Raw genomic sequence first — 13,285 nt, 5'->3', positions numbered from 1 at the left:
AGAATGGTGTAATTATAACAAAATTTTTACAAAATTAACCACTAATCAGTGGGCCCGGCCTGGCGCGCGATTTATTTTGGATTGCATGCAGTAAATAGCGGCGGTTTCAAAATCGCCGCAAAAAATAAAAAAAATCGCCGTTAAATTATTTTTATAATTAAATTTAATATTAAATTCAATTAAATTTAGCGGCGGTTTTAAAACCACCACTAAATTTAAAAAACCGTCGCTAAAAATATCATTTAGCGGTGGTTATACTAGCAGTTGATAAAAATCGCCGCTAAAGGCTGCGCGACGGCTGTATCAAAACCGCCGCTAAATGCCAAAAAAATCGTCGCTAAAAATCAAATTTTTTGTAGTGCGACTTTAAATAAAGTGGAACAGATACAACTAAATCAATACAACCTTTATTATCATTGCCCAAAGGCAAGGCCACAAGTTTTGCTACAACATTTTAACTTACAATACTGGCCTTCTCGGCCTAGTTCCTCACACAACTCACAACATAGAGGGCATAATAAATAAAAGTACATGTAGAGTCTAGCCTCACACCCTCAACACACCCACAGATCTTTTGGTTGGGATCTCATTGTTCACATGCTACCCCAAGACTCAAGCTCTACTGCACTTAGCCCCTTTCCCTTCATCGTCTTCCTCACCTAGAATGATGGAAAACAAATGAGTGAATCAAAAACTTAGCAAGTATAATCAAAACATACCAAAAACAATAAGAATTACAACATGGATAAAGTAACGAAAGTATATCAAGCCAGAACCTTTCCCGACACTGCAAAACCCCTTACCGTGCCCCCCCGCATCATGAGTCAGCTTCACTAACATACTATTATGAGAACCCATAATATTGCCAAATCACAGGCTAACAATTCTACTACATTGTCATGAAAGCCAACATAATAAAATCCTTATCAACATGACGATCAATGCAAGGATCAACATCCTCGTATAAGGTGCATGGACCCACCTCCATGTAAGATACGTAGACACACCACCTTATGAGTTAATGGGTGCGCACATACACCCATCCATACACAACAAAAATCACTGTGCAGGCTTATGAACCCATTCCCATCATCTCCTTAGGAAGTATTTTATGTAAGCATTACCGTCTTCCATACTTCCATACAACCATAGCCCCCATCGCTCCCTTTCATAGAGTGATTGCACAAGTGCACCTTTATAATTGCAAAACCATTTTCCTTTCTATAAGATGGTTCGAGCACATGTTAGGAGCATATTAAACACAATTACACACTCTTCCACCCATGGTCATACCTTTAATGACCTTCCAAACCAACACTTACTGCACCTCTTCGGGCCTTCCAACTAGCCCACATATTACTAGCCAACTACAAATAAACCGACATAGGATTAATTAGCCTATTCCTTCCCATTTACTCCTTTCTTTTCCAAATTATCCAATCGTTACAACATATTTGCAATGTTTTATATGTTCTATTTCAGTAAGGTAAAAGTGAGTTACTTGACTTATGTGTGTTTCATGTATGTGAATGGATGGGTAATTATGTTTCTATAGAATGTCATGTTATCCTAAGTAGAATTATCTTTTTTTAAAAGGAATATTTCTTAGTTGAGTAACATTCAGTGTTCTCAACTTATTATCTTTTATGAATATAGTGAAATTTCATGAGATGAGAATATCTTATTATCTTGGCTCTTCAAAGCTTTCTATATAATCAAGTGAATGTATTTGAAAGGATAGTTTTAACCAACCTTCACCAATAGCACTTGTGCTTGTTTGAGCTTAAGATTCATGAGAAAATTGAGTTTTATTTTTAAACTCAATATTTATGATATCTTAGATGTTGTTTTGATGATATTCATAACAATATAAGTTGATAGTCGATTAAGGCATTGAGTATATAGTCAAGTATGTTTGAATACTACTCAGGTAAATGCACTCATTAATTGAGTATGTATTGCAAGGTTTCGGCTATATCAAAAGTAATCGAGTAATCAAAGTGATGGCCGAGTGTTATATCTTATTAATAGACTATGAGATAAGCATAATCGAGTACGATTGCTTAATCAGTGATTATTAGGTTTTAGTTGAGTATTTTTGGTGAGCAAATGAGTAGAAGTTGATGGTCAATCGACAATTATTGTATAATAGTCGAGTATTTTATGGATCTCTCGGTTGGCAACAAGCAGTACATATATAATTGAGTAGTTGATGTGTTCAATTGAGTAGGTGCTAAGTTCAATCAAGTAGCTGATGGGTCTACTCAAGTGCTGTCAAAGCTTACTCGAGTGAAGAACATGCTTACTCGAGTAAGTCCTTTTTTATTCGAGTAAAGACCAAATTCACTCAATTAATTTTGTGCTAAAGTTTAAAAATAGAGCTGTTAAACTAGCCGTTGCAAGTGCTTTTAATGTACAGATTAGATTGTTAATACTTCAAAAAGGCTCTAAATTTTTAATAAATCAATTAACATGATATTTGAATATTCTAATAATTTTTATATGGAAAAAGAAAGTTATCCTTGCAGATTTTATTTTATTTGACGGCAACTATAAAAGAAGATGAAGATAAATGCTATTATTCTTCATTTCTTCCTACTTCTTCCTCAAGCCTAATTGATATTTCAAGTTTTCATCTCCAAACAGAAAAGAGAGAAAGAGTGTTCATCTTCTACATCTTTCAATCTCTTTTTTATTTGTGAGAATCTATTTTTATTGTTTGTTCTAAATCTTGTAGAAGCTTCTCAATGTGTTTCAAACTGTAATATTTTCTTATCTTGTCACTACAAAAAAATTAGCATTTAGCGGCGATTTTTTTTGCATTTTACGGCGATTTTTTTGTATTTTGCGACGATTCACGTAATTTAGCGGCGATTTTCAGCAACCGCTGGAATAACCGCCGCTAAGTAAGATTTTTTGAGGCGGTTTAAAAACCACCGCTAAATATGTGATTTAGCGGCGATTTTTAAAATATTTAGCGGCGGTTTCAAAACCACCACTAAAATTAAAAAAAAATTAATTTTAATTTTTTAATTTTAGCGGGGGTTTCAAAACCGCAGTAAAAATAAATTTTTTTTTTTTAAATTTTAGCGGAGGTTTCAAAATCGCCGCTAAAATAAAAAATTTAATTTTTAAATTTTAGCGGGCTCGGCCGCGCCTTGGCCCCAGCCCTCTTTGCGCCACGTGGCTTTGTTGCTGGAAATTAATTCCAGCCCTTCCCCTCCCCAAGTTTCGATCCCCAAACCTCCCCTGCGCACATGTATCTGCGAACCACTTGATCTCCGAAGCACCCTTGTATTATGTGCGCACATATAATTTATATACTAATACAATCATTATTTTATAGAATTATATTTTATATATTTTAATATAAATTAAAAACATTAATTAATTCATTATTTTTTAAAATAATAAAGGAATAAATTAAAAATAAATTAATTGAGTTAAATTAAACAAATTAATTCATTAAAAAATAAAAAGAAGATTTTATATATTTTTTAAAAATTATTAAAATTTTGCTAAATTTCTTTTTATTTTTTAAATTAAAATTTTTAATGAATTTTGTGATTAATTTAAATTAAATTTTAAATATATTTTTAAGATTTTATATTTTTATTAATTTAATTTTTAATTATTTTCTTAAGGAGTTTTTAATTTTTTAATGAATTTACGACAAATGTTAATTTAATTTTAATATTAAATTATTAATTATTCTTCGAATTTAGCAACGGTTCTTAAAAATCGTCGCAATTATTAATTTAATTTTAATTTTTAATTTTATTCTTTAATTTTAATTATTTTATTATTTAATTATTTTTGAATTTAGTGGCGATTTTTGAAAATCGCCGCGAATATTGATTTAATTTTAATTTTTAATTTTATTCGTTAATTTTAATTATTTTATTATTTTTGAATTTAGTTGACGGTTTTTGAAAATCACCGCAAATATTGATTTAATTTTAATTTTAAATTATTTAATTATTTTTGAATTTAGCGGTAGTTTCTCAAAAACCGCCACTAAATTAAAATTTTTAACGAATTTTGCGGCGGTTTTAAAAAATCGCCGAGAAATTTAATTTAATTTTTTAATTATTTTGTTAATTTAGTGGCGATTTTAAAAAACCGTCGCAAAATTAAATGTGTTAGTGAATTTTGCGACGATTTTTGGAAACCGCCGCAAAATGTAAAAAAAAACGATGTTTTGCGGCGATTTTCTGAACCGTCGCAAAAAATCATTTTTTTTTGTAGTGTGTTGTAATTACCCCAAAGCCTTAAAAGGCAAAAGGTTATACTTGACCCTTTGAAAATGCAATGGTTACACCTCATCATTTAAAATGTAGTAGTTTCGGTTGTGTTTTGAAAAATCAATTATATTTGTTACTGTTGAGTTTGTGAAAAGCAGAGGTTACAGTTACATATGTGAAAAACTAGAATTATAGTTGAATCTGCAAAAGTTATAGTAAATTGTTAAAGTCCTTAGTGATGAGTCAAATAAGTGGATTAGAATTGTTGGTCGAACCACTATAAAATTTCCTGTGTTGCATTTTTTATTTTCTTTTATTTTAGCACTGCCAATATTCTTTTAGCAAAATTTGAGATTAGTTTTCATACTTCAACAAAGGTTTTTTAAAAATTAAAAAGGATAAGTTTTCTTATATTGACTTTATATCTTACATTTATTTCACATTATTTTCTGACATTGATCTATTTAAATCATTAGTATTTATAGATTGAAAAAGACCAAATTGTTTCATTTAAAGTCTCTTTAAAATTAAGAAAAGTTTTTGAAAATCTAATTCACTTCCCCCTTAGACATCTATCATTTTTGACATATAGTAATTTGAGGAGGAGATAGAAAAAGAGAAAAAGATTGAAGAACCAAAAAAGGGATTATTAATTTTAGGGCTTGTTGGTTGTGTGCAAAGGTAGCTGGGGTGGCGGGTAATTTTATTATATTAAAATTTTGATTTTTGGTCTAAGACCAAATTCAAAAGTAGAATTGCCCATCTTCCAAGCCAAGATGGTTCTTCTTGGATTGGACCGATTGTTTCAGTTTGGTCTGTTTCTCCAATTTGGATTGAAATTTACACACCTCTAAATAGAGTAATGCATGACGCACAATAGGCAAATGGTATCCTAAAGGAATGAAAAATATATTTTCTTACATTAAAGGAGCAATATTTCCTAAAGCAATGAAAAATATACATATAGTGAGATATACTCTCTCTCTCTCTCTCTCTCGAAAATACAGTAAAGATATGCTTTCGTCACCTAAGATACTTCTTATCTCCCTTAGCGAGGGCCATTAGTTGGGAATATTGTGTTGCTACCCAAACTATATGGACCAGAAATTTCAGCAGTGCTAGCATTGTAAGGACTCAATGGCACAGCATAAAGATCTGAGGATTCACTCATCAAACTCATAGTCTCTTGATGATATTGTTGATGATGATTTGCCCAAGGATGCTTAGTAAACTTCCTTAAACCTTCTAGCTCCATTGCCACCTCCTTCATTGTGGGCCGTTCTTCACCTTTCATTCTTAAGCATCTCCTCACAAGCTCTGCAAATGTTTGGAGTTGCTCCAAACTGCCTTCTCGAACCACATGATGCTCTAGAATTTGAAACAAACGATTCTCCTTCATCGACATAATGAAGTAGGTGGCTAAATTCCTTTCTTCTTGAGGCCTCTCGAAGCAAATGGGCCTTTTCCCAGTCAAGAGCTCGATTAAAACAATGCCAAAACTGTAAACATCACTCTTCTCGGTTAAATGGCTAGTGCGAAAATACTCGGGATCTAAATACCCTAATGTCCCTTGAACAAGCGTACTCACTTGAGTTTGATCTAATGACATCAATCTTGAAGCTCCAAAATCCGATACCTTTGCGATGTAATTATCGTCTAGAAGTATGTTGGGTGACTTGATATCTCTGTGAATTATTGGCATGGAAGCTGCTGAGTGAAGATAAGCAAGTGCACCTGCAACTTCAGAGGCTATCCTAAGACGATTCTCCCATGATAACCAAGAGATTCCACTTTTATGGATATGGTGAAGTAACGTTCCATTAGACACGTATTCATAAACGAGCAAAGGAACTTCGGTTTCCAAGCAGCAACCTAAGAGCTTAACCACATTTCTATGATTTATTTGTGTGAGAATTACCACCTCATTGATGAATTGCTCTATTTGTCCCTCATCCATTATCCGAGACTTTTTTATGGCAACCAGATGATTTCCAGGAAGAATTCCTTTGTACACTACTCCATATCCACCTCGGCCAAGTACGCGATCCGCAGAGAAGTTGCTGGTGGCTTTCTCAAGCTCTTCTGCTGTGAAGATCTTGGAGGGCTCTACATTTGCCACACTTAAGAGATGGCCTCCATTTTGCTGGAAGAACTTTTCTCTAAGCTTGATGAGCTTCCTTCTCTTGAATCCAAAGTGAAGCCAAGTTGCACAAATGAATAGTCCCAATAAGCCAAAGCTCAATCCTGCATCAAATTTGAACTACAACTCAAACCAAATACTTCCATAGGTAAACGGAAAAGAGAAAATTTTTTGTGGGACTATGTATAGTTGTGCTTTATTCCTTTAACACAAGTAATTACCTGTACCCAGGGGCGGATTTAGGAGTAGATCTGGGGGAGGGCTGGCCCCTAGATCCATAACCCATTTCAGCCCTCCTCCCTTGCAAATCTGGGGGAGGGATGAATCTTGGGGGGGGGGGGGGGGGGGGGGCTGCAGCCTGTGCCTGCCCCCCTAAATCCGCCCCTACCTGTACCTGTTAAGATATAAGGCAAGTGTTTCAAGACAAATGTTCCGTGCACTGGCGGAGTCACGTAGAGCAAGGGTGGGAAGTTGCCCACCCTGGATTTTTAAAAAAATTATTATATATAATATTTGTTTTAATTTTTTTTCTAAATGCCCATCCTAAATTTTTAAAAAATTCTAGATTTTGGGTATATTGATCGGTGAGGATAAGGGAGTAGGGTGATTGTCTCTGATTGTCAAAAATCATCGATCACGGTGACCAGTAGCAACTGCCAGTACATTTACACGCATTGGGTTTGGCCCAAACTTTAAGTTTAGATTTACAAAATTTTGTCGTTAAATTTTAATGATTTTTTGGTATGTTGATTGATGGGAATAAGGGTGTCGATGGTTGCCTCTGATCACCGAAAACCACTAGTCATGGTGGCGACTATCGGTGCTTTTTTCAATATTGATCAAAAATTAAAAATAAGATATATAAAAATTTGACTCACTTTTCTTTTGTATTTGTTAATCTCTTTTGACCGTTTCTTTAATTATATTTTAATTAAAGGGATTAACTTTTTTCATTTTTTGTTATAAATTTGTTAATTATATATTTGAAATTATGGCAAAAAATATATTTTCTGTCATAAAATTTGTAAAGACTCGATTAAATAATTGAATTGGAGATCAATGATTAAACGATAATCATGAAACTCATCAACACTCGGTTACACAACAAATTGAAAATTAATGATTGAACGATAATTTAGTTATGTATATTAAAAAATAGATATTTAATAAAATTGATAACGATATTATTATCCGACGTTATTAAAATATGAAAATACGTCAATTGTATATTTTATTGATATATATTTTTTAATATTATATTATTTTAATTTTTTTATATTATTTAATTTTAAACATAATTTAGAGTTTTGAGTTTAATTTTTGCCCATCAATTTCTGGCTCCGCCACTGGTTCTGTGCACATACGAAAACGCTTTTGTATACCTGTAATTAAGTATAAGTTGTTCTTATTATTTTGCTAAGTAAAAGAAAATACCTAGAAAGAACTTGATGACTGGAAACTGTGAGGCTTCTGCGGCTGCTTCTTTAATATTGCAGCCGCCCTGATATTTTGTGCCATCGCCATAGTAACCCTCAGGACAGGAACAGTCGTAGCTTCCAGGGCTGTTTTTGCAAATTGCATTCACAGCACAGTCGTTCAAGTTCGAATCATTGCACTCGTTGATATCTGCACAAGGAAACAAATATTAATGCACGCAGCTCAATCTCTTCTAAATAGATGTGTTTATTGGTCTTATGATTTTCAGTCGTTCTTGGCTTTTCAAGGTGAGATTATGGCTCTTCTGGATGAGATCAAAGATTTTAGCTGGGTAACAGTACCGTATGAACAATCTTTTTTTATAGAGAACAATGTTGGTGACTTATGTATTCATTGATTTAAAAATTATACGGACATATTTTTCATTTATTTTTTCACTATTATTGTCCTTCTAGCTACCCCTTTCACTGTAATTAAGTATGTATGTGGCCCGTAGTCGAACAGAAACTTTATGTAAAATGTGTAAGCAAAATGATAAGATGACTAATTATCCATTTACTTGAGAAAAAAAACTCAATGGTTAGTTATTTCATACTTTAATAGCACTTCATGTTCTGCATGTGAATTTTGCAAAATTTGTCAATCTTGTAATCAAGTAATTATGGGCTAGAAGAATGAAAATGAAGAAGAAGAATCATAAGACACAAAACCTTGGCATCCCGGAGTGAGGTAAGGATTGCCCTGAAAACCCTCCTTGCAGCTGCAAAGGTACCCTCCATAGCCGATGTCTGAGTCAATGCAAGGAGCGTTCTTCTGGCAAGCCAAAGTGTTGGATTTTTCTGCTTGAGTGCAGTTCTGATTTCCAATCACCCAGTCAAGCACCAAAGGCACACTCTCTTCGGTCCTCTTTATGAAATCCGGATCCAAAAGGTCGGTAGACCCGCGAAACTCGAAGCTTTCTTCCTCGCCCAGAAAGCTGTAGCTGCAAGGATTAAACGTCGAGACATTGCTGCGATTCGCGATCTCCAAGAAAGTAAACGTAGCCTTGTAGACTTTGAGCCCTTTGTGAATCGAAGTTTGGCAGCAGCCAATCCCCATGCAGAACCTGTCGAACACGTCCTCCATCTTGGTGCAGATAGAGACGCAGCCGCTGGAGAAGTTCTGGCCTTGCAATGGCGTGATCAGGGCGACGTCGTTGCAGCCGATGATGGTGAACTTGTTGGCGGTGTCGGAGAAGGTGAAGGGGGAATCGGCCAGGTCGGTCCACGCCGTGTAGGATTGGTCGAGGCCTCCGGACTGGTTGTAGCAGACGTAAGCGACGGTGTTCTTGATGCGTAATTGGGAGTCGGAGATGTGGAGGATTTCGAGGTTACCGGTGCTGATGAAGGCCTTGGGAGGGTTGAAGGAGGTGTTGCAGTTGACTTCGAAAAAGTCGCCGATGGAGCAGCCGGATCCGACGCCGATTCCGAATGGGTAGGGAACTGTTAGGTCCCCGCATTTCAGTGGGCAGCCCGGCTTGCTCTTCATGAAGCCGCTGGCTGTTGTGTTGGTAGCGGCTGTGGGTACTAGCGTGGGTTGTGCCAGGAGGAGCCATGATAGGCCCAATAAAACAAGAGGGGACATGATTCAAGTTGAGATATGGTGGATGTAGTCTTGAAGGGCACTTGGGAACTATATATATATATATAGATATGTACATGGGACAATATATTCAGCTGAGGTCAGACTTCATACATTTGTTTTTACCTTCATAGAAGGGCTTATAGTATGTGTAACACCCCATTTTAGCATAAGGTTGCCACGTAATTTAGATGAAATTTAAATATCGAAAATTGGATTGATAGTGGAAATAAGTCATCGAATCAATCGAAAAGAGTGCCCTGAAGCTTAGATATTAAAGGAAAATAATATAGTATTAATGAGCAATTCGAAAAGTGATTTTTAGCATCAGAAGAAATTGGATCGGGAATAGTTTTCGGTACAACTTTGGTTCCTACCGAAAAACTGAATTGTCATGAGGGACTTCTGAAATGTCAACGGAACTCTTGAAAGACCTTGATTTTGTAAGTAGAACAACCCTTGAACGATTTTGGGTTGAAACGAAAAAGTTTGCAGTCGAAACGAAAATTCGGTCCGAAGTGTAATTTCTTAAAATTGCCCGAGAGAGGTCTAAAGGACAATTTTTTGGAATCCTTGGAGATGAAATGAAGATCTTGGAACTTGAGGGTTTATTTGGAAATGATAGAAAGATCAGGGGCTTGATGAGAAGGGCCGAAATATAAAAAGTCAAAGTTGGAGGGCAAAAGTGGAATTTTGAAAAAATAGGAGCTACCATAGCCTACCAGCAACTTGCAAGCCACCAATCGAGGCTTCCGACCACGGGGAATCCAAGGAGGGCGGTTGAGCATGTGTGGGGGGTGAGTTTTGACCGACATAGGCCACGAGAGTGGCCGAATTTCAAGGTTTTTGTCTGCGATTTTGTAACACCCTGCTCTCCTAGAAGGACGTTACGTAACGTAAGATTCTGGGGATATTTTTTTTTTCCAAACAAACAACAAAAACCCAACATAAAACGTTCCTCGAAGATCTCGTTACACCTTCTCAGTATATCAACTATGAACCATCAATAAACTAAGACAGGTTCACCAATACAAATGCGGAAGCTAGATCGTAACCTTGACAGGTCATAACCGAAACCACTTTATTTATAATATAAAGTCAAACCAACACTTACAAGAGTCCTCAAAATAAACAACATTTATTGAAAGCGACATATTACAAGCTATCAACTAATCACCGTCACTTCTCGGCAATTTCCTTTCCTTTCGCATCGCTGCCTTCACCTGGAACATTTGAATATTCCAGGGACATAGTTCAAATTAGATGATGAATCATCTAAATGAGAGTTCAAAACACATTTTTCATGAATGAATTCAAGACATGAAATAAACCAATACACCCGGTAAGCCCTAGCCTAAGAGAATCCCACGCGTTTAACCCTACCACGGGAAAAGAGCAATTTCTCTAAAAGCTATGCCACCATACCGACTCGACGACACGACGACGCAACACGATTCTAGCTTAAATGGGGCTGCCAACACATCTCACCAGATTACGTTCCCACCTTAAGCATCCAGGAACCATTATACAATTCCAACTCCAAAATTTCACATGGACCACCTAGTCATCCTAGTACAACCTTTCTGGCCAAACGGCCTGGCACGGAAACCAAGGTGGCTATCCTGACATGCTCATCAGCATTAGATACCCCTATTATTCCGTCACGCCCTTGGAGAATTACAGCTACACTATCCAGACTACATCCTAGGCTGCCATCCCACATGAACAACACAGTATGAACCACCTAGTCGTCCTAGTGCAACTTCCCTGACCAAACGGTCTGGCACGGAAACCAAGGTGGCTATCCTGATATGCACACCAGCATCAGATACCCCTATTATTCCGTCACGCCCTTGGAGAATTATAACTACACTATCCAGAAAACATCTTAGGCTAACATTCCATATGAACGCACAAAACGCAAGACAATGCCACATTTTACAATTCAATGCATCATATAAACAATATTTTATAGAATGCAATGCACAAGTTCAAAATGTTTAGGGACGAACCTCCCTGGTAAAATCAACTGTCACCGGTTACCGTTTCAATGCACAAAATCATTTTGCATGAAATCACAACACATTTAGATAGAACAAGTACCAAGTTTTTGTAGTGCACAACTCACAGTAAATCAAGTTTTGGGGGCGAACACTCACCTTGAATGAAACTCAAATGCCTCAAATCTTGTGTCGAGCCTCGACTTTTGTGCAACTCCTCTAGTATTTTGATCAAACCACCTCCTTACACGCCCTCACGCGCTGCCCAAGTGCTCTACGCATGTGATGATTCGCGTATGCTTAAAAAGCCCTCTATCCACTAAACTTGAAGCACTCTTGTCTAGCACGAACTTATCACAATTTCGAATGACAAACCTTTGGCCATGAACCCCTATTTATAGGTTTTGGAAACTTAGCCACCAAGAAACACATATTCTGTAATCATTTCAAATCTTCTAAAATCTTTTCCAATCATTGCAAATCTTCTAAAATCTTCTGCAATCATTATAAATTTTTCAAGATATTATATAATCATTATCAAATCTTCTGAGATATTCTATAATCATTCTAAATCTTCTAAGATATTATATAATCATTATCAAATCTTCTAAGATATTCTGCAATCATTCTAAATCTTCCAAGATATTATATAATCATTATCAAATCTTCTAAGATATTCTGCAATCATTCTAAATCTTCTAAGATTTTATGTAATCATTGTTATCCAAATCAAATCTTATTCAAATCAAATCTTTATCCAAATCAAATCATATCCAATCAAATCTTATCCAAATCTTATCTTATCCAATCAAATCTTATCCTTAAAGTCATCATGAGCTTTCATCTTATCTCTAACGTTATCATGAGACTTCATCTTATCTCTAACATCATTATGAGACTTAATCCTTATCTCTAAATTCATTATGAGGCTTTTCCTGAATCTCCCATATGTAGGGGTGTGCATTCTATCGGTTTAACCGAACCAGCCGAACCGAACCGGCCGGTTCGGTTCTGTTATTTAGGTTGGCAGTGACCGGTTCGGTTCAAAGGGATAGAGATTGAGCGGTTCGGTTTAGCTGTTCGATTTTCTCGTCCGTTTACCCGAAGAAACCGAACCGACTGAAGTATGAAACAACGTCGTTTTGTATATCTATAAACGACGTCGTTTTGCGTTAATCCCTCACCCAACCTCAGACCCTTAGTCGGTTCATCCGCGCGCCATTCATCAATTTCCCAATTTCAGAGAGCTAGAGAGCCAAACCCTAACCCTAACCCAAAAACCCCATTTCGAACCTCGGTCGTCGTCGACGCGTTGTCGTTGCCGTTGCCTTCAGTAGTCGATTCCTTCGTCGCCTCCGTTGTCCCGGCCCGTCCATCACCTCGCCTTTGTGTTAGACATCGACATACTCACACAGCCACAGGTGAGTCTCTGATCGACCATCGCCCCTCTCTCTCTCTCTGGTATTTAACTTTGTTTTTGGTTATGCTCAGAGCCGACGCCGAGTCACCGACTGGCCGCAGTCTGTCCATCATCTCGTCCGTCTGCATCCACCACACCACGCCTAGGTATTTTTTCATTTTTTTTTTTTGTTTTTTTGTTTGTTTTGAATCGTTTGATATGGCTATATATGCTACTCAACTTTGTCTTTGTGTACTGTACACTGTTTGTCCCAATCCATTTTGGATTTTTTCATTTTGGTTTTCTTTTGGTTTTAAACTTTTAATTAAATGATTTCTTCTTGGCATGATGGCATCAATCCATTTTTTTTCTACTGCCAGCTACTTATGGTCTGTTTCAAGACCCCAAAATAGAGGATTCAGACATGGCCTATTGGGAGTTTTTT

The 13,285-nt window shown here is 36.4% G+C and overlaps 1 protein-coding gene across 1 annotated transcript; it reads right to left on the bottom strand.

Moving 5' to 3' along the window:
- Nucleotides 1-5,139: 5,139 nt before the first annotated feature.
- On the bottom strand, nt 5,140-9,451 carry LOC127788755 (wall-associated receptor kinase 5-like). The gene is made up of 3 exons (XM_052317356.1): nt 8,532-9,451; nt 7,819-8,010; nt 5,140-6,488 (listed from the first exon to the last, which is right to left on the bottom strand). Exons 1-3 carry the CDS (start codon nt 9,442-9,444, stop codon nt 5,293-5,295), a joined length of 2,301 nt encoding a protein of 766 aa, XP_052173316.1. The 5' UTR covers nt 9,445-9,451; the 3' UTR covers nt 5,140-5,292.
- Nucleotides 9,452-13,285: the final 3,834 nt, after the last annotated feature.

The sequence above is a fragment of the Diospyros lotus genome, chromosome 13, assembly GCF_014633365.1.
Source record: "Diospyros lotus cultivar Yz01 chromosome 13, ASM1463336v1, whole genome shotgun sequence".
In the NCBI taxonomy this organism is placed as follows: domain Eukaryota; kingdom Viridiplantae; phylum Streptophyta; class Magnoliopsida; order Ericales; family Ebenaceae; genus Diospyros; species Diospyros lotus.
The sequence above is the reverse complement of the archived record's forward strand: the minus strand, read 5'-3'. Positions and strand labels throughout refer to the sequence as shown.

Excerpts from the sequence above, each read along its gene's own strand:
- LOC127788755 (XM_052317356.1), bottom strand. The coding sequence starts at position 9,444 with ATGTCCCCTCTTGTTTTATTGGGCCTATCATGGCTCCTCCTGGCACAA. Across the intron at positions 8,011-8,531 it reads CCTCACTCCGGGATGCCAAG|ATATCAACGAGTGCAATGAT; the intron begins GTTTTGTGTCTT and ends TTCCTTGTGCAG. Across the intron at positions 6,489-7,818 it reads AGTCATCAAGTTCTTTCTAG|GATTGAGCTTTGGCTTATTG; the intron begins GTATTTTCTTTT and ends AATTTGATGCAG.